The following is a 27,637-nucleotide window of genomic DNA, read 5'->3' as shown; positions in this document are numbered from 1 at the left end:
CCGAAGAGCCGTAGAGCGAATGCGAACGCCCGGCTCGTGGGCTGTCAGACCCCGCAGCCTGCGCCCACGTTGCCGGGAAGCCAGCTGGGACGGTAGAGCGTGCAGATGTCTTTGCAGCTGGCCGTTGAATTTCTCCAGTGTCATTTCATAAATTTAATCCCATCATGAGCGCGGCGGTGACGTATCCATTCCTCTCCAGAAAGCAGCGGGCGCGGCTGGGAACGAGCGCGCGCACTTGCAGCCTTCTCCGCGCCTGATGGCCCAGCCCTGGTAAGAATCCCGGGCGGCGCGGGTTGCAGTGGTCGACTATGATGCACCGGGCAGGGACCTGGAGCCTGCCTGGAATCCTCCTACCAAGCCGCCCTCAACCCCATAACATCATAGCATAGCCCCGTAGAAGGTATATCTACCAACGCACTTATTCACCGCCCGCATGTCCGCGCAGGGCTAATCTTGGGCATGGGACGCAACGCGCGGAAGCGTATCTCGTACGGTAAGTGTCGGCTGCTGCATGCGCCGTTGCGACAAGCTGGAGCTGGAGCTGGAGCTGACCTGGGCGCGCAGTGCTGCCACTGGCCAACTCGGCGGGCGGCCACAGGCTGGGAGTCAATGGCTTGGCTGTCGACCCCCAGAACTCGATCCTCTACTCGGGCGGCCGTGATGGCGTAATCTGCGCCTGGGACCTGCATCTCGACCTCGACCACTCCACCCAAGACGACGACGACCCCTTCGCCGACTCCAACACGGCCGACTCTAAGCCCCCGCCCACGCAGTTCCGCAACCAGGTCCAGGCCCACACCCACTGGATCAACGACATCGTCCTCGCCCAGAACAACGACGCCCTCGTCTCCGCCTCCTCGGACATCACCGTCAAGGTATGGCGACCCGCTGCCACCGACAAGCTGCCCCCGCAGACGATTGGCCTGCACACCGACTACGTCAAGCGCGTCGCATCGCCGGGCGGCAACGAGAACTGGGTAGCTTCGGGCGGCCTCGACCGCAAGATCAGCCTGTGGGACCTCAATGGCGCGGGCAAGAAGCTGGAGATTGCTGTCGGCGAGGATGAGAACACCGCCAAGGGCTCTGTTTACGCCCTGGCAGCAACACCCAACCTCATCGCTAGTGGCGGGCCGGAGAGCATCGTTCGCGTGTGGGACGCGAGGTCGGGCAAGCGCATCACCAAGTTTGTCGGACACACGGACAACGTGCGCGATATCCTCCTGGCGCAGGACGGCGACATGATCCTGACGGGCTCGTCCGATCAGACGGTCAAGGTGTGGTCCATGACGGCAGGTCGCTGCATGTACACGCTTACTATGCACAACGACAGCGTCTGGTCTCTGCACTCCGACTCGCCCGAACTCGACGTCTTCTACTCTTCCGACCGCTCTGGCATAGTCGCCAAGAGTGATGTGCGCAACTGCGCCGAGATGGACGAGGGACTCTCGCTAGCAGTGTGTCAGGAGCACGAGGGTGTGAACAAGGTTGTCGCAGCTGGCGACTATATCTGGACGGCAACCTCCAGCTCGAGCATCAACCGGTGGAACGACGTCGAGACCGCGGCCGAGGTCGAGCTTCCAGAATCCTACAAGTGGCATAGGAACAGCGTGTCGACTATGCGATCGCGCATTCCTTCGCCTCCCGCTGGCAGTCCTCCGAAGAACGAAACGTCCAAGATTCCGCTCAAGTCTCTACTGCGCATGTCCAATACTGCGCCATTCCCGCAAGCGCTTGCGACCAAGGATGCCGACACCTCAACTCTAGCCAGCACGCGCAAACCCTCCGAAGTACTAGCGGCTCCCGAACACAGCGCTGTTGGAACTGTCCGGGCGCTTCCAGACTTTACAATCGAAGGCCAGAACGGTCTCATCAAGCATCATTTGCTCAACGATCGGCGACGAGTCCTTACTCTTGACACTGCAGGAGAGGTGGTTCTGTGGGATCTACTGCAATGCGCACCGATCAAGTCATACGGCAAGAAGCACATGGAGGACGTCGTGCCAGAAGTTAACACCGTCGACACCGTCGCTCACTGGTGCGCTGTCGATACAAGGATAGGAACCTTGACGTGCATGCTTGAAGAGAACTACTGCTTTGATGCCGAGACATACGCAGATGAGCTGGAGCTAGAGGAGCAGATTGACTTCCGGGAAGACCATCGCATAAACCTTGGCAAATGGATATTACGATACCTTTTCTCCAACCTCATTGACGAGGAAATCAAGCGCGATGAGGTCCTGCGGGCAGAGCTGCTCAAACAAAAGGAGGAACAACCGCAGCCGGGCCGACCAACAAACATCGAGCTACCAAACATGAACATCAACGGATGGACAGATGCGACTTCAGGGCCTGCTTCAGGCTCGACCATCAGAGCTGACGGAATGCGTCTACCACATACACCAGGCCTGGCTATTGGTCTAGCCACGCCAATGGCAGCACCCATGAGTGCAGGACGCAACTCTACCACCAACCCCTTGACTCCTACCAAGGAAGAGGGCGCACAGCTGGAGAAGACGCAAACCCAACGGAGCTCGACTCAAGAAGGCGGTGACTACTTCGGTTCTGCCTCTGCTGCTAACGGCAACGGAAGTGGAAAAGCCACCGAGGCTTCGAAAGACGGCTCTGCGGACCCAAAAGAGGAGACTGTCCAATCACCTACGGAGGCCGATACGCCAGCTAAGAAGGGCAAAGGCATGTTTGGTAAGAAGTTTAACATGGGCTTTAGCATGAAGAAGTTCAGCACTGGCACAGCCGCTCCAGAGCCAGCCAAACCCGCCGTTGACGAAAAGGCCGAGGACAGCGATGCACACTCCAACAAGACGGATGAAAAGACCATTGAAGATAATTTCTTCGGCGCTCTTCAACGGATACGGCAGGGTTACGAGGAACAGCTTGCGGCCGGCGCGACCAAGCTGGATACACAGATTGCACCTAGTCTGCCTAACGAAACGCCTGTACTCAAACCACCTGCTATGACCACCATTCTGATCCAAGAGGACCGCCCCGACTCCGGCGGTGTCGCAGATCTTTTCGAAGGCAAAGTCGGAACCCTAGGAACCCAAGCAGACCTCATCGAGAAAGCCGCACCGATGTGGCTAGCAGAAGTCCTACTACGAGTTCGTCACCCCATACCTCCAAAACGCCCCTCTTTACTAATGATATCCCACAGAACCAACTCCCGCCCAAAGACATCGTCAAAGTATCCTTCGTACTTGAACCGTTTAACAACACGCTCCCCTCCATCTCATCCGACGGGTACATTCCCTTTGCCCTCCCCTTCGAGACCGCCGCCAGCGCTAACGCGACTCTCAGTAACAACCGCCTCAACGCAAATAGAATGCTGCGCGCACGCAAGATACTGGGTTACGTGGCTGAGCGCATTGAACCCGCGCCCACCAAGGAGGATCTCGAGAAGTCGGCGGAGAGCGGCGGCGTGCTTAAGCCGGATGAGTATTTGGAGTTGTATTGTAATAATCAGGTGAGTTTTACGTTTACTTGTTATATAACGTTGGTGGAGAGAATTGTGCTAATTTTTGTATTAACAGTTAATCCCGCCAACTATGACACTAGCCAGTATCCGCGCACACATCTGGCGTGGCGGCGGCGACGTCCTCCTCCTGTACAAAGCCAATGGCCGCAAGGAAATCAGACATGCGCCTTACCCTGGACCGCAGTCTGGTGCGCCTCCTGGTCCTATGCATGGATTGAAGGTCGGTGCGGGGTTGAACTCGCAGCCTGGGAGTAGCAATGCGAGTGAGGGGAAGCAGAGCAGTGAGGCGGATAGGAGTACTAAGGATGCTGCGGTCTTTGGACCGTAGGTTGTTTTTGGTTTGGTTCGGGAGGTTTGGATATGCAAGGGGACAGGGTCGGCTGGCTGTGTGGCAGCTTAGCTGCGGATGTTGGTATTGTTCTTTGGATAAAGACTAGGGAGGTTGAATAGTGTATATAGCATACCCGCTTGCCCGTAGACTCACTCCTCCATGAGTCCGTGGCCTCGGCCTCATGCGGCTGAGTAGGATGAACTTAATCCTATACTCTCATTGGATTTGTTGCATGTTCATCACCCTTTGCTCCAACATCATCAACATGATCGACCATGCCCCTCACACCTCACTCCTCAACCACACCCCCCAACGCATTACTCGCCCACTGATAACTCCCCAAGAAAATCGCTCCCCCAACACTAATCCAACCCACCCTCGGTCCCATCCCCGCGAAAAAAGCCCTCGGCCCGCTCTCCCTCATAATCGACGCCAACATCTGCATCATAGGCTGTTTCTCCCTCGCAAGCATCATCCTCGTCTTAAGCACATCCAACGGCGTCGTCACACCCGCCGCCACAGCCCCCGCCACACTCCCCAACAAACCCCCCTCCAGACCCGTTACCTCGCTCCGCCCTGTCCGGCTCATCCGCCACTTCTTCAGCGCTTCCCAAAGCGGGAATTGGATTACGGTAAAGGGGACTTCGCGGATTATGGTTATCGACCACCCCCGGTAGAGTTCCATCCAGACGTGTGCGAGACCGTGGGTGTGGCGCTGGCGCAGGATGAAGGTGAGTGCGGAGAGGGAGGAGGGGTGTTGGGATGCTTGGGCGCGTTGTTTTATTACTTCCGTAGGTACCCTAACCGCACACGCAGCGACCTCCCCCGCACTCGCGGCTGCCATGTGCACGAGTGCTTCTGTCCCACTGTCCCTCGCATCTTCTTTATACGGTTTTCCTTCCGCGTTATACCGCACGGTGGTTGTAGCTAGGCTTTGGCTCTGGGTGAAGGTGCGTTTTATCGTGTCGTACGTTATGAAGAAGAGGGCGGCGCCGGGCGCGGACCCGACGATTGCGCTGCCGACGCCGCGGTAGATGCCGTTGAAGCCGCCGCTGGCGGCGAAGCCGGAGGCGGATTGGAGACGCGTTTTTAGGGTGTCGAGGGGGTAGAGGGATAGGTCGACTGTTGTGCCTGCTAGGCCGCCTGCCTGGGGTGGGTGTTAGTTGTGTGTGGACTTGTGTGTTTGGGTGGGTGGATTGCTGAGTGTAGGAGATTGAGGAAATGTAGAAATGAACATCTATTGCGAGTATCGTATGGAATCTCGACGGCATCTGGCCCAGTAGCTTCGCCATGGCAGTGGAAGATACAGATGATGCGGTTTAATCCGATATCGGCAGAGCGAGAGCAATTGGAAGACAATTTTCTCACAGCTAAAAGATCTGGTTACTTACTATAAGCGACCTCAAGTATGGCGACTCAACCCATGCTTGTAGTGGTTGTGCGCGTGAGGAGTCGAGCATGGTGGGAAAGTAATTCGGCGGGCTATGACGATGGGAGTCAAGACGTGCGTTGGAGAACGAAGGGTCTGTGCGCAAGCTAGTGGCCTGTCTACTTGTTTCGTCCTGACTAGACGAGTACATTGCTCAGTTTAATGTTTTCCTGATACACGAGTTACTGACGACACCGTTCCTTGTTTTTTGTGTCGAACGTGGTATTTCCGGAAAGAAGATGGCGCGTTGAAAGAATGTCTGCTTCGGCTATGAATGTGAGATGTCTGGCTAGCACAAGGATTTCGAGATGCGACGCGCAAGAGAAGGAACGAGAGGAGGGAAGAAATGAATACCGGAGTTCTGCTGAGTCAAATGAGGTGGGCGAGGTGGAGAGGTTGATGTCTAACCACGATGAGGAACAACAGCAGTCCATAGAAGACGAACCGGAAGACAGGAATGACGAACAGCCTTCGGACAGCCCATCCTCAACAAGATCATCGCTTTCACCTTCCCAATCAGAATCGGAACCGGAATCAGAAGATGGCAGCGAGTCTGTCAGCTCAGATCATGTGTTGGATGCCAAACCGTACACGAGTTGCATACAAGAAGCTCAACTTTCACCGGATGGAAGCTGCGTTTTCACGTCGGACTACAGCCGTCGATTTTCCGTGTATCCCATCTCCAACGACATTCTGACCCAGACCAGTCCTCAGCCTCTCACGCCATACGCGTCTCTTCGCTCTGCCGATCCTATATGGGCTTTTGCTGTCAACCCACTCTTCAACTTACAAGACGCCAGCAGTACGACTGTGCTCATCAGTCGGAGAGATGCGTACATTAGTCTGCACAACGCATTATGGCCTACCTCGCAAAAGCACAACGAAGATACTCAAACCCCAGGACCAGTAGATATATCCACACCTCTAGCTTCCTACAAGCTCATCAACAACCTGACGGAAGCCGTCGTCGCACCCCTCAGCCTCGCCTACTCCACCACTGCCACCCATTTCTTCGCCGGCTCAAAAGACGAAATCTCAATCTTCGACCTCACCGAAACCGATAAACCAATCCACACAATCCGCACCATACCCGCCAAACGCAACAAGCTTAAAGGCGGAGGTCGCGGCTTCAAAGGCCAGATTTCTGCTTTGTCCCTCTCGCCAGCCACTTCCACATCACACGATGGCATCCTAGCAGCCGGCTCCCGCACCCGGTACATCGGCATCTACGACCCCATCGGCGGCACAGAAGTGACACACTTCTCGCTCCCAGGCACGATCAACGGCATCAAATTCCGCAACGAAAACCTCCAAAGCGTCATGGGCGACGGCGTCACCTCCCTCAAATGGAGCCCCTGCGGCAAATATCTCTATGTTGCAGAACGCAGTTCAGACGTCCTTCTCATCTACGACGTCCGCAACTTCTCGCTCGCGCTGGGGTACTGTGCGGGTAGACAAGCGCTCACTCGACAGAAACTGGGGTTTGATGTTTGGAATGCGGGACAGAGCCCGTATGACGTTGAGGGGGTTTCTCATGAGGTTTGGGCAGGTGGGACGGATGGGAAACTGAGGGTTTGGAGGGATCCGTATAGGAGGGAGGGGGCTGTACAGGCTGATGAGGTGGTTGAGGTGGGGGATGGGAAGGCGCCTGTTGTGGGCAGTCTTGTGCATGCTTCGGGGAGTTTGGCGGTTGCGGCCTGTGGGAGAGTTGGGTTGGGGGGTGATATGGAAGAGGGCGCGAGGAGGGGTGGGGGTGTGAGGCCAGTGGTGAGAGAATGGGGAAGTTTGGATATCTTGGGGTTGGGCTGAGATGTTGCTCCGGAGATGCTGAGACGTTGGAGGTTAATGGGATTCAAGAAGTGTTGGTATATTCGCCTATCTGCCCCCAATGCGAAACTGACGCGTGGGCCGCAAGGGTCCATGGGCGCAAAGACACGCTGTTCTGACGTCCGAGTAGCTTCAGCAGCAGGTCTAAAGCACGAAGGCTAATCACTATACCTGGGCACATCGCATGTTTAAAGACCGCGCCACACAACTACATGACGGAAGTTTCCTCGCTCTTCGCTACCTTTATCCAGACGACTGACGCCACCCTATCCAAGCCCCGAACCTCTTTATCACTGTTCCATAATCTAGGGTCGTCTTTTGAGGCATCGCAAGATCTTAGCAGTAATGAGGTTGTGCTTGTATCTACTCTCTCACCGCCACACGAGTACTACTGGGTGCCAGTCTGCCGGTCCACACACATACCCGCTACCCCATCAAGGTCTAGAAGACCTCGGGGTATAGCCGGAGTAAGGAGTGCAAGCGCGATCCCCATCTGTAAGCTGTACGATAATGGCGGTTGCTCGCTAGATGTTCTTACTATTGTTCGTTGAATGTGCATGGGGGTTAAAATGCAGGTACGGCACAGCTAAGCAACACGCTAGTTATTGCAATGCTTGTATATTTCCTAAACGCATTTGTGCGCGGTGTGAAATAGTGTATGTGTTTGATAAGTTTTAATGATTGATATTAAGCAATGAGTTGGATATTACAGTTACAACCTTGGACGAGCTGTCCTTCACCGCAGGTTTAACCACTCAGCTCAGCTGTTCATGCTTCATCCACGATTACAATGGAGTGCGGTCAGGAACGATAAATACCAGACTCATACATATAAGTTTCCAGATCTTCCAGCTCTTGAGTGGAGTTTTATGTTGGTCTGTGGTGTGCTGCTGTGAACAAGTACACATAAGTCCTATGCAAAGTCCATTTTACCCACAGTGCACTCCCCAGTTTCCTAACAGATCTTCTCGTCCTACTCCCATCTTCGTTCCAAGAACAATAGTAGGATAAAATGATTCTGCGAGTTCGCCAAATCCAACAAAAGTAAGGGAGTGCCTGTATGTTAGTGCACATCAGACGAGCCAGACTGCGCCGGAATCACACATGGTAGTATCACTATCCGTCACCGTAAATCTATTGCTGAGGCCTTTCTAGGCACACTCTCGCTGTCTATATAAGCTGGCTTCCCTCCGTCGTCACACATAGTATTATCGAACACTCCGATCACTCCACTTTACTCTACACCACCTCTCACTACCAAGCTATCCGCAAAACTACCAGCCATGCATCTCGCTGCCCTCCTCTCCCTCGTTGCTCTCCCATTCCTAGCCAGCGGCCTTCCAACCACCGAAACAGAGGCCACGCATCTGGTCTCCCGTGCTTCCGACGCCGGCTACATCTACTATGAACCAGGCGGTATACCCGATCATCTAAGCCATCGAGCCCCCCTGATAGCCAACGGTGGTTGTTCGCCAAACTTTCCAGGACAGGCCGCTACCTGTACAGTGTTTGCAGGCTATAGATGCCGTTTCTTCCGGTAAGTTATCATCGTGCTATGCGCTATGCTACGCGGCTGTGTTTCTTTTGTATTGTGGGCAATGTGAGATCAAGGTCCTTGAAGCTGGCTGCTGACGGAACATGTGATAGGGACAACAACTGCAAAGGCCTAATTGGTGGGGTTGAAGGGCTGCCTTCTCCAGGAGGAGGGCTCTATCAAAAAGCCAGGTCCGCCACTTGCTGGCGTGGATAGAGTGGTCGCAGCCGCGAGGAGAGTTATCGCCATGTACGCTTCGCATGGGAAGTCTCTCAAATGTACTTCGGAGAGCAGAAGTCGCTGGAACGGAACATATGGACGGTCATTTTACTAGTATATACGGAGGAGCATCAGAATGAACTACTTGTCGCATTCTACTACACCATCATTCCTTAAACTCACACTCAAACGCGACATCCAGCTACGCCAACCCCAAACTCCTACCCAAACTCCTATCCAAACCAGCATTGATACTGAAAGGACGTTACACGCCCCTCTGGATAGAAGCACATCTCATACCTCCAATTCCTCCCCAAGTTCGGAACAATCTTGACCCGTACATCAACGTTACTCCCCTTTTTCCTGCTCTTCTCAACAAAACTCTCAGCCCAATTCTGAGCAGCGTTTCTTAACTCAGTCCAAGTCGGACTAAAATTAGGCTTCACATCGCTGTCCTCGAGATCGGCGTAGTAGTACTCATTACCATCGACGCAAACCAACTCCAGCTTCTGGAGCCTCGTAGAACCCATCATGTCTGCAAGGTCCGCCATATCCCCAAACGTCGCTTCATTAACCAAACGCGACGTCTTCTCGCCCTGCGACTCCTCATCCTTCATCTGCTTCTTCAAAAACATACTCCCCGGGACACCAGTAGTAAGACTTTTCAGCCCGGGACATCTCTTCACAACATCAACAACACTTCCAGCGCGGTACCAATCAGGACTCAACCGGGGTACATGCGCAGTCTCCCGCACAGTCCCTATCTCGAGATGCTGGATGCAGCTCCATGCGCTGGACGGCATACCGACCATCCACAGTTCCAGGTTGATCACGTCGCTGACGGCGATGGTGGTGTGGCGCAGATACACCTCAGAAGCTTCTTGGTTGATTTGACGGTTTAGGCGTAGGTAGGGTGGAAGGCGGGAGCTGAGAGGCGGTAGAGGAAAGAATAGAGTGCGCCTTTAACTTAGACTGTAGTCTAGTTCTAGATTAGGCTTAGTCTTTAAGATTATACTTTAGTATATAGTATAATTATAATAGCTTTAATATTATTTACTAAAGTACTATTTAGTATATTACTATAGTACTATAAGTATATTTATTAGTAAACTAATTTTATAGCATAAACTAGTCTAAAAAGAGTAAAGTCTATTACTAGTATATAAAAAAATATATTTTTAAAAAAATTAAAATTCTACGTTTAGAGATATAAGCGTTAAGTAGACTAAGACTTAAGTTCTTAGTATTACTACCTCTAGTATAGTTAAAGCTTTTAAAATTTAGAGTAGTAAGATAACTATTTTATAAATACTAACGTCTACTTATATTATAGTAGAGAGAATTATAATATAATTATATATTTTTAATAGCTTATAACTAACTAAGCTATAAATTATAAAGTAATAAAATACTAAAATCTTAGCTTATAAAATTATACTTTTATATATATACTTTTTATTTTCTACTTCTATTCTTATTTTATAGCTTATAGTAAAATTAGAGATTTAAAGACTTATTAAAAATATAAATAGTAGCTTAAATCTAATACTAAAAGCTATACTAATATATATACTAAATAAGCTCTTAACTATATTACTAATATCTCTTTTATAAGTTCTTTTAGCGTTAGTAAGTCTAAAGCTAATCTTATTACTAGTTATATTACCTCTATTAATTATATTCTTATACTATATTACTTATTAAAGCTTCTATAAACTACTCTAAGACTACTACTAAAAAAAAAGCTCTTAGTTAAACTATTTTAGTAATTATTATATAGACTATTATTAAAGCTATTATAAAGGCTATTATTAGAGCTTTTAAAGCCTACTTTACTTATTTTATATTATATTTTAAAACTACTAAGACTATTACTACTATTAATACTATTAAGATTATTATACTACTACTATAAAAGCTTCTAATATATAAACTAAGACTTTTTATAGTTCTTTATTATAGCTAAGCCTTTAAGTAACTTACTAGTAATATATAAAAGTTTTTTTATAAGCTATATCTACTCTAAAAAAAGTAATAAAATAGTTATTATATTACTAGCGCTACTCTTTTTATCTAGAGTAATCTATTAATTATTTATACTATTTATATCTATAACTTTATATATAAGCTTAGGCTATAGATAGCTCTATCTATAAAGATAAAGACAGCTATTATATACTAGCGTAAGGCGTTTATTAGAATTTTTAGCTAAAGTAGTAATAAATAAACTAAAAAAAATAAAACGTTTAAAGCCTACCTCTAGTATAATAATACTATTAAATAAATAGTAGCTATATTAGTATTTTACTATTATAGTTACTTTTAAAAACTAAGAAAGTAGTTATCTTTATTAGCTTAAGTTATATTATATTAATAGTAATAGATTAAATATAGTAAGGCATTAATATACTAATATAAGCATTACTTAATATAAAGTTTCTCTTCTTAGTAAGGCCTTAAAAGTAATATATTATTAGTTTATATAAAAGCTTTAGTGCTAATAGTAATATATCTAAATATATTAAAATTTTAAAATCTTTTAGTAGTTCTAGAACAACTTTAAAAGCTAGGCGTCTTTTAATATCTTTTTACTAAATAAAGTCTATAAAATTAGATATAAGGTACTAACTATAAGTATATATAAAGGCTTCTAATAATTTAGAAAAATACTATTAGTTAAAAAGAATACTAGTAACTTTAAAAATAGCGTTTCTTAGTTCTAAGTAAATATAATAAGTTAAAGATTTTTAAGTATAATAGTATATAAAGTAGTATACTAGTAATATCTTTTTTTTTTTATATAATACTATAATAGCTATAACTTTTAAAATACTAGCTTTAATAACTTTATTAAGTATTAACTCTAATATAATTATATCTAAGCTAGTACTTCTAAAGCTAAAAGCTAATAATACTAAACTTAAAATAATAATAATTATAAATACTACTATAGAGACTTTAATAAAGAAAAGACTTTAGTAGTATAACTATAAAATCTAGTACTAAAAAAGTATTTATAGTATATAAAAAACGCCTTAGTTATTATATAATAAATACTAATAGCTAAAGTTTAAAAGCTAAGTTAAAAGATAGAAAGAAATACTAAAATTATAGTAATTATAACGCTACGTAATAAAATCTATATATTATTAGTATTTTTATCTTTATAAGAATATAAGTATCTTACTACTCTTTTATTTTAGTAAATAAAGATTTTATTAGCTTTACGTAAGCTATATAGTATTAAATAGAATTAGTAAATTATTATTAAAAATAGATTATAACTAGTATAAGTTAAGTAGCGTAGCTAAAAGTAGCAAGGCAGTAACAGACTAGCCTCTAGCGAAATTAATAAGGTGCATTAAAATATCCTTAAAGACTTTTAGAGGCGGTAGAGGGGATAGGTCGCTAGGTTGGGCGTATTGGAGTTTTGGGGGCAGGGAGGTGAGGAGGTGGGTGTAGATCTCGTCGCGGATTTCGCGGGGGAAGAGGGTGAGGAAGGGGTGGGTGCTGGACTTGTGTTGTGTTTCCATTTTGGAGGAAGTCGGGTTGGAGGGATTAGGGCGTAAGCCACTGCTCGTGTTGAACGATACCTAGATATATGTTTTGGGCTAATGGTGAAGAGCTCGAAATGTATGAGCAGGTTGTAGCAGAGTTATATGGTCATAGCCGTGGTGGCTGTGGGACGTTGTCAAGTTGGTTCAAAGTGGCGGCGCAATTTCCATCTACCGGTGAGCAGCATTTGGCTGATATTAGCAGGCATCTGCACAGCGCACCTGCCTCGCTCATTTTCCTCGTAGATGTGTCCTGGGGAAAGGCCCGATGGAAGGTTGGAGGGAAGGTTCTGTCAACAGTCGCAACTGCCTGACCCGTAACTGCGCCACATTGCACCGCCACAAGTCCCAGAACTGCTGCCTACTCAACTCGCAGGATTGATCTAATCCATCTCAAAACTTCATCAAGAAAACACCAAAAACAATGAACATGGGAAACACCTCAAACAAACCCCCTAAAATGCTCGACCTAGCAACCCGCCGCCGCATCTGCGAAGACACAATAACCCGCTCCCCCTCCATCGCATCCTCCACACCTTCCGGCTCCCTAACCAGCTACTTCATCCCATCCCAACTGCCCCCTTTATCAAAAACACTCCCCAAATACCCATCCTACCCCACCCTCCCCTCTCCAAAAATCCACAACAGCGACGCCTTCGCCCTCGCGCGCACCCTCCCCGGCACCACCAAACCCGGCATCTTGAACCTAGCCTCCGACGCCGAACCCGGCGGCGGCTGGCGCTTCACCCTCTCCTCCACGCAGGAAGAAGCGTTGTGTTATTCATCCACGCTATACGCGACGTTGAAACCGGAATGGTATCCGTGGGCTAACACCGGGCCGGGGTGTGTTGCTGGTGTTATGTCGCCCGACGTCGTTGTGTTTAGGGATACGCTGGACAATGGGCTTGTTGAGGTACCGGAGAATCGGCGGTTTGTGGTTGCTGTTATGACGGTTGCGGCGCCGAGGTTTCCGGGTGTTGTGAGTACGGCGGAGGGGGAGGGGGAGGTGGTGTTTAAGGAGGAGAGTGTTGTTGAGGAGATACGGGAGAAGGTTAGGTTGGTGTTGAGGATGGCGGCTGGGGAAGGTGTGGGGAGGTTGGTATTGGGGGCGATGGGTTGTGGGGCTTATGGGTGTCCGCCTAGGGCTGTGGCGAAGGAGATGAAAGGTGTGTTGAGGGAGGAGGAGTTTGAGGGGTGGTTTGAGAGTGTGGATTTTGCGGTTTATGCGAAGGGGCCGGCTGGGATGAGAAATTTAGAGGCTTTCAGGGAGGTTTTTGGAGGGGAGTGAGAGTGGGAGATTTGGTGGATGTTGCAACTAGCTGTTGCATTGTGGAATGTATGTACATATTCGATAAAGGTAAAGTAGATACAGAGAAGATAAATCGTGTCGCCTTCCGACTCGCAAAGGCCTCATGCTTTGCGCGCACCTCCAAGTCGACCCAGCCCCTGTCAACTCACTCTAGATCTTACCAACACCAGCAGTGTTAGCAACATTCGAGCTCGCCGCCGAAGCACCCGCAACAGTCTTTCCCTGGAAGTTAACCAAGAAATCTGTCTGAGTACCACTGAAGCTTCCACTGCTACCAAACGAGTTAAGCTGGCAAGTGTGTCCAAGATAGGTCTGGCACACCCCGTTTGCGCCGGTCGAAGGCGCAGAAAACAACTGCCCCTTGTTGTTAAGCAGCGGCGTGTTGACATTCTGGAACACATTGCCCTCAGCAACAACCATACCGCCGGCTTCAATATCAAACGCATGCCCTGTGTTGCTGTAGAAGTAGTTGTTTACCGCATGGAGCAGCGTGTTGCCCTGTCCACCGACCTTCGGGCTGCGGCCAGAGGTGTGGTGGATGTAGTTGCCCTTCATGGTGATGAGATCGCTGCCGCCGAGGAGGAGGATGCTCCAGTAGTGGCGGCCGTCGCAGGAGGCGGACCAGGAGGTGCTGCCGTCGAATTCCGAGTTGCTGATGGTTACACGACCAGAGGCGCCGTAGCCGGCTACGAACATTTGGCGGCCGATGAGGGAGATTTTGACGTGGTCTGCAGGGAGTGTTAGATGTGGGAGGGATTAGGATGAGTGAGAGTAGACGTACCGATCCAGACTAGGTCGGACTTGTCGAGGGTGATGGCGTCGCCACCCCAGATGTACTGTGGGTTGAGCTCGGTGATGTGGATGTTTTGGATGATGATGTTCTGTGCTCCGTTGGCGATGCGGAGACCTTTGCCACGGATGACACCCTTGTTGCCGACACCGATGAGGGACTTGTTGGAACCCATGTTGATGGCAGTCACACCCGCATTGTCGTACTTGACCTGGACAGACGTAGCGCCTGCTCCAGCGTTTCCGTTGTCACACCAGTTGGCAGAGTTGATGGCGTCTTGACCTCCGTTGCCAGGGCATTTGTTGGATGCGGGACGGCAGCCGGTGGCTGTTGTGGTTCCCTCAGTACCCTTGAAGTTGAACTCTCGGTCGAGTACGATACAGCGGGCAGTGCTGTCGCTGAGCCAGGTCTTCAGCTGGGCTACCGAGGAAGGCACAACACAAGCTGCATTGCCACCTCCCGTAGTACCTCTTCCGAAGCCTTCAGGTGTGCCCTTGACTCCGTATGATTGCCTCTCTCCAAGAACGGCGGCGCTGGCTGTGTACGCGCCTGCGAGCGCAAGAATAGAAAACTTCATAGTGGTAGACGAATGAACGATGCTTTCCTGAAGCAAGATAAAGGCTTAATAAGTAGAAAGAGTGGCTTGATACTGTAGATAGTCCTTTACCGGTGGCACATCTGCTCTTTAAAAGCAATTGCCATGCTAGCTAGAAGGGTACCCCTCTGGAAGGATACTCGGCAACCATGCCGGCATCGAGATACATCTGATGTTGAGGAGAGTAGTTTCTGCGCCTTAGTGTTGATTTCCTCCATTAGCAGCGCGGAAGGACCAGCGCTTGGTGATGATAGGGGCATGGTAAAGCACCAGCTCATGGCGCTAACGCACGCTCCAAATGACAGCGGCGCGCAGTCGAGAACGCCACAGGGACTGTGAGTAGTTTGACAGCTATCCAGATCCCTGCAATCTCGTTCTCTTCAGGTACTGTTGCCGGTCTGCTATCGTTGTGCCAGGGACCGTGAACATGTTTGCCCTGCTTCTGGAAGTTGCATCATTTCGGCTGTCGCGCTCGAGCCCTGATGAATCCTGCTCTTGGAAATAGGTGTGGGACCAATGGTACCGGACGTTCCTAATCGCGCGACTTAGGTGTTGACGGTGTCTACCCAGGTGTTCGCACGTGTAGTCGATGAACGTGTATTCCACGTCGGTCCGAATGACTACACCACACTGCTGTTAGATCGTACCCTAGTCGCTCATCTTTTCGCGATCAGCCTCGAGCTAATCGCTGGTCAGTTGATCTGGCTTCATATAGAGATAGCGCTTGAGCGGTGGAAGAATAATGCAGACCTCGGCGTTCTCTTCGGAACGGGTAGGGCGGATGGCAGACCCTGGGCTAGCACGTTTCGTCTCTCCGCACTTTGGTAGACCTGCGCTAGCGTAGCATATGCCGGCGCTACAAGCACACCAAGCACATCTCGGCAATGTTTTGCCCGGTCATAGACACGTCGGTGTTTGAGTTGCCAGTATCCTGGCCATGCCCATCTGTGCATGTCTGATTCACGGAACCGAAAAACCGTCTTTGACAATGTGATGCTGCAAATGTTCCATGGTTGCCCCGGGAGCAGCAATATCAGGCGTATCCGCTTGGTTTGCGATTATTATGCACGGAAGCTGCTATCCGCACCTGTCAAGTATCGGAAGAATATTCACGCGCGTAGCTCGTCGGGCATTTAGATGACAGGACGCGATGGATGGAGAATACGAGGTGGATTTAAATGTCCGTAACCCACTTCCACATGGCTACCGAGTGTTCGTACGACGAGTTGAGTAATCGAAACTCTGCGACTGTTCATAATTTTAGTCTTCGTAACATCGTAAATGACTTGTATTTCATGTACTCATAGCCACTCATACTCCGGTCTTATGCATCAAGCCCAGCCACGACTGTCATCGTCATGAGACACGAGGAAACGCCCTTAATCAGCTCGACTGACATATTTATACATACTCTCTGTCCGCACAGCTCTGGATCATACCCTTGTTGGTCGCGTCGTACTCAATCAAGTCGACCTTGCCGTCCTTCTCGACAGTGTTTGCCTGGACGAAGACCTTCCTGGGTGTCTTCTTCTTAAGAACGGCCGGCCTGACCATGTTCTCGTAGAAAGGTTCAACAGTGGTGATCTCGTCGTACATCCTCTTACCAGCTGCGTAGTCGGCAGTGGCCTTGTAGATGTGCAGCTTCTGGAGGTAGTCATTCACCGCAGGGCGACCCAGATCCAGGATACGATCACGCTCGAGGCGAATCGTCAGGTCGGAGAGATCGTCCTTTTCCCACTCCAGCTGGCAGAACTCGACACCGGCATTGAGGAATGTGCGCAAGATGGAGAAGCGAGCTTGCATGTGGGCTTGACCCCACTTCCTGCTCTTGGGGTCCCAGAACTCTAGAGCTGCGATACCAGCGCGGGCCATCTGAAGGTATGCTGTAAAGAGAACGTCGCCGGCCTCACTGTTCATGTCGGCCTTGCCGTCACCGAAACCGAACAGTTGCAAGATGGGGAATTCGCAAGAGAGCGCCATGGCGACACACTCGGCACGGCACTCCTCATAGGAGGCAGCGATCGTGCCGAATGTTGATCCCCAAGTCTGGCCTGGCTTGTACCAAGACTTTATTGGCTGGCCGCTTAGTGGTGAGATTGGAGGGTTCTCTTTGTCGAAGTTGAAGACGCCTGGCTCTGTCTCCTGGAGAAGCTTACCACAACCATGACCTAGCAGCTCGTGGAGGCCGACCTGGACCTCGAACGCAGGATCTCGGTACTTTTGGTACGTGGCCAGGTCTTTGTCTTTTATGAAGGGAACAGCCTCGTTTGGTGCTTTTGCAGAGAGGATGTTGCCGAGCGAGACGTTCTTGAAGCCGAAGTTCTGCCGAATGTCATCGTAGTTGGGGATATTGATTCCAGCAGGGATACTGTCAATGTTAGACCAGGTCTCAGACAGCCTTGGAGGTTTTCTTGACTTACCCACTGCCGGCAAACGTCAGCACCTCGAGCGAGGTGAAGTCAGGGCTGAGGAACTTGTCCTTTTCGAATGACTTGTCCCAAGGTAGCAGAGGGATGTACTGTGGCGCGGTCTCGACCAACTTGCCAAAGGCTCGCGTCCGTTCCTTGTTGACCATGGCAACGAAGCCTTCCCACTCGCCACGGATGCCGTGTGGGTCGCGGTATGTCTCGATGAAACCGATGTCCGATTCCACCTGAGGTCCCTTGTCTTGTACCCATGCCTTTTGGCTTTCCTTGAAGGCCTGGAGTGACCCTGTCCTAAAGCTCTTGGAGTATTCCTCCATCATCTTGATCTCGTGGTCATTGGCTGCGTATTTCTTCGCCTGCTCAATGTGGTGTGCGATGGTGTCCATCTCCTTGGAGTAGTCACCAAAGACCAGCTTCACCTTGCTGCCATCGTCCATTGTCCACTCGCTTTCTTTCAGATCGCGCTGTTCTGCCGATGGGTTGTCTGAGGCTGAAGCAATGAGAACCTCGTAGCCATCCTTCGCCTTCCTGATTCTTGTGTTCTCTGGAAGTAGCCCTTTGCCTTCGAGGAAGTCGCTCACGCTGGAGATCTGTTCGCTGGTGATGTCGGGGCTGTCGGGGTAGTAGGTCGAGATGTGTCCCGCACCGGGGTAGCCCAGATGCAGCTTTCCCACATCGTCGCCAGCATATATGGCATCCTTGAACTTTTCGTATATGGCCAATGTGTCTTTGGAGGCGGTCGCGAGTGCCTTCAGCTGGCGCGGATCGAGGCGGGGTACGAACTTGCTGTCTCCGAACGACTTGAAGTTGCCTAGGTTGCCTAGAAACTGCGCTGAGTAATCGAGGTATGCGTCAATCTCTTCTTGTGAGAGACCCGTGTCTTTGGCGAGGGAAGCATAGTCGCCCTTGGCGTGCTTGTGGAGGGCGACGACGAAGTCATAGATGTGCTCGGATTCGGGGGAGACTTGGCGGAGGACGACGCGTGTTCCGGCGAAGCAGGCTCTGTGGCATGGGTCAGTTGCTATACCATATACTGCTGAGGCATATGTATGTCCTACACTGAGAGATGGTGGGCGTAGAGCTTCTCCTTGTCGCTGAGCGCATCGAAGTGAGGCTTGATGGTCAGAGGCACGACAGTGGGCGGGCTATCGGCCAAGTACTGCTTGAGTGTCTCGGAGTCTATAGTGGCGGTCATGTTGTTGGTGGTAGTTGAGGTTGAGAGTCGTCTGGTGAGCTCCAAGGGCATCGGCGGGGGGCTGATGCGGGCCCAGTAGCGTGGGCGTGGGGTAGCTGCACGTGTCTCACCTGAGGTCGTGGCAGGTTCGCGCCTTCCTGCAGCACGCCATGGACCAATTCGCCCACTTGCCAACCTCCCTGCAAGAGGCTGCAATGAACGCGGTCTAGCAAGTATCATTGTCGGACGTCTTCGCTCTCAATCGGAGCAGAGTAAAGATTCCTCTTTTCGCCCGCTTAGCTGGCGCAAATTTCCGCCGAGGTGTTTTCTTTCCCGACGCGTCATGGTCGTGCCTTCTCCACTACCCGTCAACGTCACCTTCCATCCCACCAACACTCCCATCATTTCTCTACCTAGCCGCATACTCTCTGCACAATGGACGACATTCCTAATGAATTGCTCATTCACATTGTTGACCAACTCAGAGGTCCTACAACCTGGGCAGAACCAACCGACTACAGCCGCAGGCACGCCCTTGCGGCTCTTTGTTGCGTATCCAAGAAGCTGAACCACATTGCCACACCATTGCTCTATGAATCCATAGATCTACCTTCGAATGACATTATCTTCGCATTATCACAGAGGCTCTGGATCTGTTTTCGGGAGCAGCAAAGACTCCGCCTGGACGTCAAAGCTCTTCGACTCAAAACGCGTCCTGTTTTGGCCGACCGCAGCGAAGGCGGCCCTTCAGCTCTGTATGTCCGTGAGGAGTATAAAAGAGATATCAAAGAATGTTTGCGGAGATGCGGACTAAAGACCGAAGACCGCCACATTGTTTTAGGGCGTTACATCGATCGCGAAGATCTATTCTTCGCCTTAGTCGCCTTCCAGACACCGAATGTGGAGCATTTATGGATGCGGCCACCCCCATACACTGTTGGGATTCATGAAGGATGCACTGTCCTGGAGGGCATAGGCCGTATGGCAATGGGCGTACCCTGGCTCAACACTCACCGTTTTGAACGTCTCAAGACTTTATACATCGATCTCGTTTCAACACCGCGAATGGGGACACGGTTTGCTCTGCCGTTATTACTTCTTCCCCGATTGGAGGAACTTACTCTCGGTTCGTGGGGACGCAGGTCGGCCGCTAGAACGGTACTTGAAGAGATGTCTCACGATCCCGACGACTACGATGAGGAAGTGTTCGACTGTCCCTGGGTGTGGCCAGTACGCTCATCATCCATCACCAAGCTCTCGCTGCTTAGCCCCTCTGTTTCTGAGCCCATGGCCAAGAAGATGATACTTGCATGCAAGGCCCTGAAGCGATTCGAATGTATCTATCCAATATGCCACAAACGGACCGATAAGTGGTTTGGCAGTCTCGTTCCTGCGCTGAGCGACCACTCTGAGAGTTTCGAGGAGTTGTCATGCTTGGGTAATATGCACGGGGATTCACTGGATAACACTGGCATGGCTCAGCTGGATCCTCTCTATGGACTTACCAGATTAAACTCAGTCAGGGTTTCTTTGTATTTGGTGTCCGATCCAAGTCAAGATCCGATTGCTCAACCTCTGCCTGCCTTTTTTCCACCAAGCATCAAAAGCCTCCATATCCATCTTCCCGTTGAAGCAGACGACCGATCAGAACAGCATCTTCTGGATATTCTCATAGGGTACAAAGAAGGCCGTTTACCGTCGCTTCATGATGTATACATCACATGGGTCTACTTCCAATTCGAGGTGGAGGGAGAACAATGCGATGTGCTAGAACGCCTTCGCTCGCTGTTAAAGATCAAAGCGCAATACGAGATGTCGTCGATCAGATTTAACATTTTCTTTACGATTAGAGATGACAAGCGTAAGGGGAAGTAGGCTAAACTATCGTCATTGCCACTAACATTCACTAGGGACCAGCATAAACTGGCCTAAGATAGTCAGTCTAGAAGGACTGGTGATGGATGGGACGCACATGAGCGATGTGCACCCAATTGACCACTCCAATGAGACGAACGTCTTCGTTAACTTCACGACCTGTCCCGATCGCTATACGGCAGAAGAACTGCAGGATGAGCGAGACCATGGGTATTTCTGGTGAACGCGCTTTCAACATACGAGAGGCTCAGTTGTTCGCTCAAGGCTTTCATTAGCTCGCTGCGTCGATGCTGAAGATTGGCCACCCGAGAAGATACGTACCGACTGACGACAACAACAACACGTTCGTGCCATAGGTCTCCGAGAAGCCACGGCCCAGTGTCGCCCATAGGAGTCGATTACGCAAGTGTTGCATGCATCCTTGTCACTCGATACGTCTCGGGCCACCTCCAACGTCAGCATGAGTACGCGAAATCATGACAGTATTATCAGCGAGTGCGAGTTCTGAGAGACGTGGGGGAATGCAGCTTTCAACGTTTCCTACAGTCACTTCGCTAGTCAACGTGCCATTCCCTTCATGCCCACGCTGCACCTACAGACTACATTCGATTTGCTCAACTGTGAGAAAGTCGTTAATGCAGATCTCTCTTGTCAGAAAAATGCGCGTGTCGGCTACATCAAGCGATTTCGAGTAGCAGTGGTCCTCCGGGTCTGTCTCTACACTTCTGGTGGCCTGTACTGCAGTCGCCGGATGCGTCGATACTACCTAGGTACAGTCGCCATCTCAGCCTGATACCTTCCTTACATGGGTTAGTGCTGACTGTGGAACGACGAAAATACTTTCCGGATAGTGAGCCATTGCTGTCACATCAGTCCACGGGTGTGAGTTGATGTTGCAGCCCACGAGGCTGAGGCCGCGCTCGCTCTCGACTATACTTAGCTTATGCAAGTCAGTTGCATAAGATGCCGGACGCAAAAGCACCTGCTAGGCTAAATGCTAGGTGTAGCATGAATACGACGCACTTTGCTCTTTTCGATTCTACTTCTTGAACTGAGTGGGGGCGGTGTCAGCCAGCCTTCCTTGGCGCAACGAGCACCGCACAGCAAGGCTGAAAAGCGAGTTATTCCTACATGCCACAGCATAGAATGCCAATGGCTCCAGATTCCTTGACGGCGGACATGTTTTCGAACAAGGAAATACCTGGGGTCGACCAAAACACATCAGCCAGCCGGAGCACTCTGGAAGGACCGACTTGAGATGAGCTTCAAATGCTCATAGCATACGAGACAACAGGCGAGAATCTGCGCTTGGCGCCTGTGCATGATGACTCGGCCCCGAAGCCACGGCGTCGAAGTCAACATGAGTCTTGATCATCTTTACAATTCCGGCGATGTCTCTCCACACCATCAAGACGCTGTGCGGTGTGACATTGGGGGGCCAGCTTCGTTGATTGGCAAAGACGTATGCACAGTGCCTCTTGGTAGCCGCATGAGGCTCGATCAGACCTCATATTCGCTTTCCCTTGGTCTTCTACGGATATCGGGTCGACATATCCGACTTCCATGGGGCTGAGCCTTAACATACACATCCTCTAGGTCAGGCTGAACAATCGAACATAAGTAGAGCATGATGCTCGAAATAATGAGGCAGAATCCAGCCTGAGACTATCCCCGCGTCCTGAAACCTATCTACATCAGCTAGAGTTTCCCAGTCAAGTTCCCCCCTCACCTACAGTTCATTTCTCTTGGAATTGATACCCTCTCGCCTTCGTCACTATGTCTTCCTTCACCCTCCAGAAAGTCCTGCTATCCCTCCTGCTCCTAGCAAACGTTGCTATCGCCGTCCGCTTCAGTTTCACCATCCAGGAGGTACACGTCGGGGTCACCCGTGACTTGCAAGAAGACGACCTGCTTCTCGCCATTGCCTCAACAGCAGGCAGCAACACCATCAAGAACTCTTGGCTTGTGGGCGAAGTCGAAGCCGATGCTATCGTTGCGGCAAACGATACCGTCAAGTACACGCAGGAGATCGATGTTCCCGATGCTGCTTCGAACCTGTCTGTTGCCATTGGTGGCTTGAATACCGATGATGAAGACGAGGAGTTGGCTTTCAGTAAGCAGTTCGTCGATATGTGCCCCGTCGCTACTAACGCGTTACCAGACTTTGTGGAAGGCATAGCCGCCGTCGCTGCCGCACTCCCCGGACCGCAAGCCCTCCCAGCTAAACTCCTCAGCATCGTGCTCGGCGCTATCGGAAACCCCTTGAACTGCACTGGTCCAGTCATCGTTGGTAATGCCCTGTATACCAAAGACCAGATGGACGAGCTCGAGCAGAACAAGCCCACATGCGAGACAAAGGAGTACGGATACGACACTCCATTCGCTTGTGCACCTACCGGTCAAAATTCGAGCTACAGTGTCACTTACTGCCTTGAGCGACTCGACGCCAAGTCTGCGGCAGCTACCAGCTCACCGAGTCTGGCTGCTCTGGTAATGAGCCTTGCGGTTGCCGTCATCTACAGCGGCTTATGAACGGTGATCCAGGGATTTGGATCAAATGGTGCACAAGTAAGCTTGCTGAACTGGGCGCAAGCTCATTGCGGGGTGTAGCGTTTCAATTTAGGGCTTGGGAGATTTCAACAGGCGAAGAGCTACTTGGGAGGTTCACGATTTCGTACCTTGGTTCCTTAGTTCCCCTTTGTAGACAATATTTGGCCCTATGGATCGCGAGAGATATACTGTCGCTATAGCAAAATACTAGAACTCTTTTTTGTCGAACAGATCGCATAAATGCCCAAATCAAGATACTAGCTAGCAGTCGGGTGGAAGAGGTCTCCTGAGCTCGCGGGAGTGAGGGCGAAGTCAAGTCTAGCGAGGAAGACTAGGGTATCAATTTACTCTCTATTCATCATAAGCACATAACACCAGACTCTCAAATCCCTAAGTATCAATCTCTGCCCTCAGATTACCCCGTCCACGAGCGATCGCATCGCCTAAATCCATGTTGGAGGCTTGTCCACGCACACTCGAAATGAAACGGCGCCCGCCATCCATGTTCTTCTTGTGCTTCTCTTCCTCCTCTGCATCCTTGATTTCTTGTAGTCGAACACGCTCAGCCCGCTGCTCCTCTAGTGATGTTGCCTCTGCTTGCATTGCAGCTAGGCGGTCAGCAGCGCTTTGACGGGCTTCCGTATCATCGGCTTTGCTTTCGACTTGTTTTTCGACTTGTCTTCTCGGTGGTGTACGGTCCCGTCGTCGGTATGTGTCGCGGTCGCGAAGATCGCCACGATCCTCCCTTCTGCGCGGTGATCGAGTGCGGTCTCGTCGGCTGCTGTGTTTGCGGTATGGGGATCGTGAGCGGGATCTCGACCGTCTACGATGGCTGTCACGATGGCTGTCGCGATCGCGACGGTCTTCTCGGTCTTCTCTCCTACGTGGCGAACGCGATCGGTGACGCCGACTGCTGTGTTTGTGCTCGCGCTCGCGACTCCGCTCCCTGTCCCGATTCTTGTGTTTCTTTTCTCGCTCCTTCTCTTTCTCGCGCTTTTCGGCGTATTTAGCCTCTTTCTGCGCGTCCTTCATGGCCTTCAACTGCATCTCCATTTTCTGCTTCTGGATCATGAGGAGCGGGTCTTGGAGGACCTTCTTCTGTGTGTCGCGAGCAGTGTTCGCATTCGTGTCGGCCGTGGCGGCGTCGATGCCGACTGCAGCGCCCTTCTGAAGGCTCTGTGTATCGTTCGACTTCAGCAGGTTGTCGATCCTGCGTTTGCCCAAAAGGTAGCCCTCGCGCTCCTCTGTCACGCCGGCATCGCCACTCGGGCCTGAATACATCCAGTCAACCCTTCGCTGTACGACCTTGCCGCCATTCTCAGCTTGCAGTCTCTGCAGCTGCTCGATTGCCGCTTCCTCTTCACGTTCCTTGCGCAACTTCTCGATCAGTTTGCGCTCCTCGAGCGCAGACTTCTCTTCCTTCCACACTCTCTCCTGGTTCTTGCGCAGGTGGGGATGCCACGACTTCTTCAAATTGAGATCTCCTCCCATGGCTGCGAGAGGTGTGTGGTGTGTGCAGGTAGGTGATGTTTGTTGGTGGGTTTGCGAGAAAGGTTTGATGCGCGACTAGTTGTGATCGTTGGTGGGAACGCGAGCGAGGTGTGATGCGCGGGTAGGTGAGTTCGTTGGTGGGTGTGGTGGTTGTGGATGTGAAAAGGTGATGGAGGCTGGCAGATGACTTGCGCGACAAAGTGCCAAGGCGCTAGGTCAGGCCCCACCCAAAAGTTGACCTCCGCGACTTCTCCGCAAAAGTTTCGAGCGGACGAATGCGCCCGTATACAGCCCGAATATCCACGTCACGACAGGCGTTTCCTGACCGAAAGACTATTACGTACTTCGCGAAGAGTCTATCATATTGCAATCCGCAGAACAACTACTCCCCGCGCAACAATGGCGACGCGCAAACGAAACGAATACCTCGACGTTGAGGAAAGCGAAGACGAGGAGAGAGGCTATGATTCCGGGGAGGAGAGCAGAGCGCGCATGCTACCTACCTCAAAGCGGCAAAAAATAGACCACGTCTCCGACTCCGAGGGCGATGCGGAGGAACTGGAAGATGGTGAAGAACAAGATTTCGACGAAGACGATGCCGAAGATGGAGAAGACGACGACGAACAACACGCACCGAAGCGCTTTGCCTCCAAGAGCGCCGAACTAGCACATCTCGAGAAACTTGCAGCATCCCTCCCCTCGGAAATGAGGTTACAGACCACGAAACTCGGAAAGGCTCTGCCACCCTCGTCACTCAAGAAAGACAAGTCCGGTGTCATATACCTCTCCCGCGTCCCGCCCTTTATGAAGCCAGCCGTAATGCGCTCCCTCTTAACACCCTACGGCGCCGTAGGCCGCATATTCCTCACCCCCGAGGACAGTACATCGCGCACCCAGCGCCTGCGCAACGGAGGCACGCGTCGCAAGCTCTTCCTCGACGGCTGGGTCGAATTCCTCCACAAACGCGACGCCAAATTCGTTGCCGAGAACCTAAATGCGCAAACAATGGGCGGAAAGAAGAGGGGCAGGTGGCACGACGAAGTGTGGAATATCCGGTACTTGAGCGGCGTCAAGTGGCACAACCTGGTCGAGCAGATCCAGAATGAGAACGCAGAGCGCGCGGCAAGACTCAGATTTGAGATTTCGCAGGGCAAGAAGGAGAACAAGGCGTTCTTGGAGAACGTGGAGAGAGGCAAGATGGCTAGTGGTATTGAGGCTACAAGGCGGAAGAGAGGGGAGGATGTTGATGGCGATAACGCGGCGACTGAGGCAGCAGCAGCGGTACAAGAGGTAGATGGCAAGCCAAAGAGACGGAAGGGAAGGCTCGAGTTCTCGCAGCATACGGCTACGAGCAAGGCGATGAAGAAGCCTGAACCGGGTCAGGATGTGAACAGGGTGTTGAGTAGTATGATGTAGAGCGATGCGCATGATATCCAGGAATACGAGTATATTTCAGACTTGAACCAATGTCCTCAGCCGTATTGGTGATGGAATCTAGTGCCGTAATGCAATAGTAATAACGCCAAATCCCCCGGTGCCTTTCTGCATGATATAACGCCAGCCCTCGAGAGCAAAATGCCAGGGTATAGGTATAGTATTGTTTTTGTGCCCCAATTTATATCGCGGTTCCTCGCTCGAAGCTGTCCCGGATCTCGCTTGTGTATTTGTTGTAGAAGCGCGAGAGCTTGTCGTTGAACTGCTTGTTCTTTTGGTTGATGTACGTGACATCGCCCATATCCTCGGAGTCGCGTATGCCTCTCGCTGCCCTGGCCTTCAACCTGGCGCGCTCGCCCTTCTCCAAGTCTTCTACTAGCCTATCCACGGCTTCCTTCGATGGCTTGTGGTCGTGACTGTACGCTTCGTCGACTGGTGTGTTTATGCGCCCTTGATTGTCGACGGTGTAGATCTCCCCGGCATCCGTTTCAACGAGTTGCAGGAGTCCGGAGGATACTTGCGACTGCAATTTCCTTGCCTTCTCCTCGGCATACGCCTCCAGGTCGACTTTGCTCATTTGACCGATCTGCCTCTTGTACACCTTGTTCGCCTCGTTCCTGTAGTCCGCAAATGCGACTCCCTCCCTGTTCTTCGACTTCTTCTTCAGCCGCTTGTCCCAGCTCTCGCTCTCTTCAACTGTGTAGTCCCAATTCCTCTTGCGCTCGAAATCAGGGTCTTCTGATTTGAGGAGTTTGTACGAGGCTTTCTCGTTGAGGGCACCAAGTTTAGAGATCTGCGCGAGGCGAGAACTGCGGTCTTCAGCATCGCGAACCTCGCGCTCTGTCTCTTTACGCCCGTTTACTTTGGCTGCTTGGAGCGCTTTGAAGCGGGCCATTCGCGCAGCGAGCGCAGCTTTCGGGTCGGGGTTTGTAGGCGCAGTGAGCGAGCCATCTTCCATCGAAGCGGCTTCGTGGACTGTGGTCGCATCTTGCGCTGGCGCTCCATTCGCGCTCACGGTGTCTGATGCTTCGGCCTTTTCGACTTTCGGCGGTACGGATACGGTAGTGACCTCCTCTTCGACATTTTGAGGGGCTTCGGGCGCGGGCGCTACTTCGTCTACTTTTGCTAGGTCGGCCATGGTGGGTTGTTGTTGCTGTGAGGGTAGTCGCTCCTCCGCGAAATGTTGGATTGACGACTGCCAAGACACTAGCGTGGCTTGCATGCGACAGCCTCGACCCTGGGTGAGCCCTCATCACTTCTCAACATCACAAAGGCTAAGCACCAGTTCTGCAAGATCGGCAACACTGAAGATGTATCAGAGGCACAACTGATAACATGCTCGATGGCCTGTCTGTCGTGTCCCGACACGATTTAACATGCGTTCCCGCGTTCCACCTAGCTTTCCGGTCACATACTACATATGGAAGGATCAGTGAGAGACCGACGATTAACAACATGTCGATCTCGTATCGAGTAGGAAGATATTGATCATTGACCGCAGCGGTTCTCAGATGTAGCGACGCAACTGATTCTGGGGCCATGCCCTATGTAATGTTCAGAAAGAGATGGATTCCAAAGAAATCGGACAAGGGTACCGGCATGGAGTAGA

At 51.0% G+C, this 27,637-nt stretch overlaps 9 protein-coding genes across 9 annotated transcripts; 4 read left to right on the top strand and 5 right to left on the bottom strand.

Annotated features, from left to right (window-relative positions):
• Nucleotides 1-459: 459 nt before the first annotated feature.
• Nucleotides 460-3,818, top strand: J4E84_009924 (uncharacterized protein; the record flags this gene model as incomplete). Its single annotated transcript, XM_049392483.1, has 4 exons — nucleotides 460-493; nucleotides 565-3,116; nucleotides 3,170-3,478; nucleotides 3,546-3,818. The coding sequence occupies 4 exons, from the start codon at nucleotides 460-462 to the stop codon at nucleotides 3,816-3,818; spliced, it is 3,168 nt and encodes a 1,055-aa protein (XP_049239890.1).
• Nucleotides 3,819-4,110: 292 nt separating this feature from the next.
• Nucleotides 4,111-5,281, bottom strand: J4E84_009923 (uncharacterized protein; the record flags this gene model as incomplete). Its single annotated transcript, XM_049392482.1, has 2 exons — nucleotides 4,111-4,968; nucleotides 5,213-5,281. The coding sequence occupies 2 exons, from the start codon at nucleotides 5,279-5,281 to the stop codon at nucleotides 4,111-4,113; spliced, it is 927 nt and encodes a 308-aa protein (XP_049239889.1).
• A 239-nt stretch (nucleotides 5,282-5,520) lies between these two features.
• J4E84_009922 (uncharacterized protein) lies at nucleotides 5,521-7,059 on the top strand (the record flags this gene model as incomplete). The annotated part of the gene is made up of 2 exons (XM_049392481.1): nucleotides 5,521-5,526; nucleotides 5,578-7,059. 2 exons carry the CDS (start codon nucleotides 5,521-5,523, stop codon nucleotides 7,057-7,059), a joined length of 1,488 nt encoding a protein of 495 aa, XP_049239888.1.
• A 6,784-nt stretch (nucleotides 7,060-13,843) lies between these two features.
• On the bottom strand, nucleotides 13,844-15,060 carry J4E84_009921 (uncharacterized protein; the record flags this gene model as incomplete). The annotated part of the gene is made up of 2 exons (XM_049392480.1): nucleotides 13,844-14,421; nucleotides 14,475-15,060. The coding sequence occupies 2 exons, from the start codon at nucleotides 15,058-15,060 to the stop codon at nucleotides 13,844-13,846; spliced, it is 1,164 nt and encodes a 387-aa protein (XP_049239887.1).
• Nucleotides 15,061-16,479: 1,419 nt separating this feature from the next.
• J4E84_009920 (uncharacterized protein) lies at nucleotides 16,480-18,699 on the bottom strand (the record flags this gene model as incomplete). Its single annotated transcript, XM_049392479.1, has 3 exons — nucleotides 16,480-17,446; nucleotides 17,499-18,506; nucleotides 18,563-18,699. 3 exons carry the CDS (start codon nucleotides 18,697-18,699, stop codon nucleotides 16,480-16,482), a joined length of 2,112 nt encoding a protein of 703 aa, XP_049239886.1.
• A 3,630-nt stretch (nucleotides 18,700-22,329) lies between these two features.
• Nucleotides 22,330-23,085, top strand: J4E84_009919 (uncharacterized protein; the record flags this gene model as incomplete). The annotated part of the gene is made up of 1 exon (XM_049392478.1): nucleotides 22,330-23,085. One exon carries the CDS (start codon nucleotides 22,330-22,332, stop codon nucleotides 23,083-23,085), a length of 756 nt encoding a protein of 251 aa, XP_049239885.1.
• Nucleotides 23,086-23,493: 408 nt separating this feature from the next.
• On the bottom strand, nucleotides 23,494-24,594 carry J4E84_009918 (uncharacterized protein; the record flags this gene model as incomplete). The annotated part of the gene is made up of 1 exon (XM_049392477.1): nucleotides 23,494-24,594. One exon carries the CDS (start codon nucleotides 24,592-24,594, stop codon nucleotides 23,494-23,496), a length of 1,101 nt encoding a protein of 366 aa, XP_049239884.1.
• Nucleotides 24,595-24,993: 399 nt separating this feature from the next.
• ESF2 (RNA-binding ATPase activator esf2) lies at nucleotides 24,994-26,010 on the top strand (the record flags this gene model as incomplete). The annotated part of the gene is made up of 1 exon (XM_049392476.1): nucleotides 24,994-26,010. The coding sequence occupies one exon, from the start codon at nucleotides 24,994-24,996 to the stop codon at nucleotides 26,008-26,010; it is 1,017 nt and encodes a 338-aa protein (XP_049239883.1).
• A 199-nt stretch (nucleotides 26,011-26,209) lies between these two features.
• Nucleotides 26,210-27,166, bottom strand: J4E84_009916 (uncharacterized protein; the record flags this gene model as incomplete). Its single annotated transcript, XM_049392475.1, has 1 exon — nucleotides 26,210-27,166. The coding sequence occupies one exon, from the start codon at nucleotides 27,164-27,166 to the stop codon at nucleotides 26,210-26,212; it is 957 nt and encodes a 318-aa protein (XP_049239882.1).
• Between the last annotated feature and the right edge of the window lie 471 nt (nucleotides 27,167-27,637).

This window comes from Alternaria hordeiaustralica (assembly GCF_023758085.1).
Source record: "Alternaria hordeiaustralica strain BMP 2776 chromosome Unknown scaffold_33, whole genome shotgun sequence".
NCBI classification, from domain to species: domain Eukaryota; kingdom Fungi; phylum Ascomycota; class Dothideomycetes; order Pleosporales; family Pleosporaceae; genus Alternaria; species Alternaria hordeiaustralica.
This window is presented reverse-complemented; position numbering and strand designations above follow the sequence as displayed.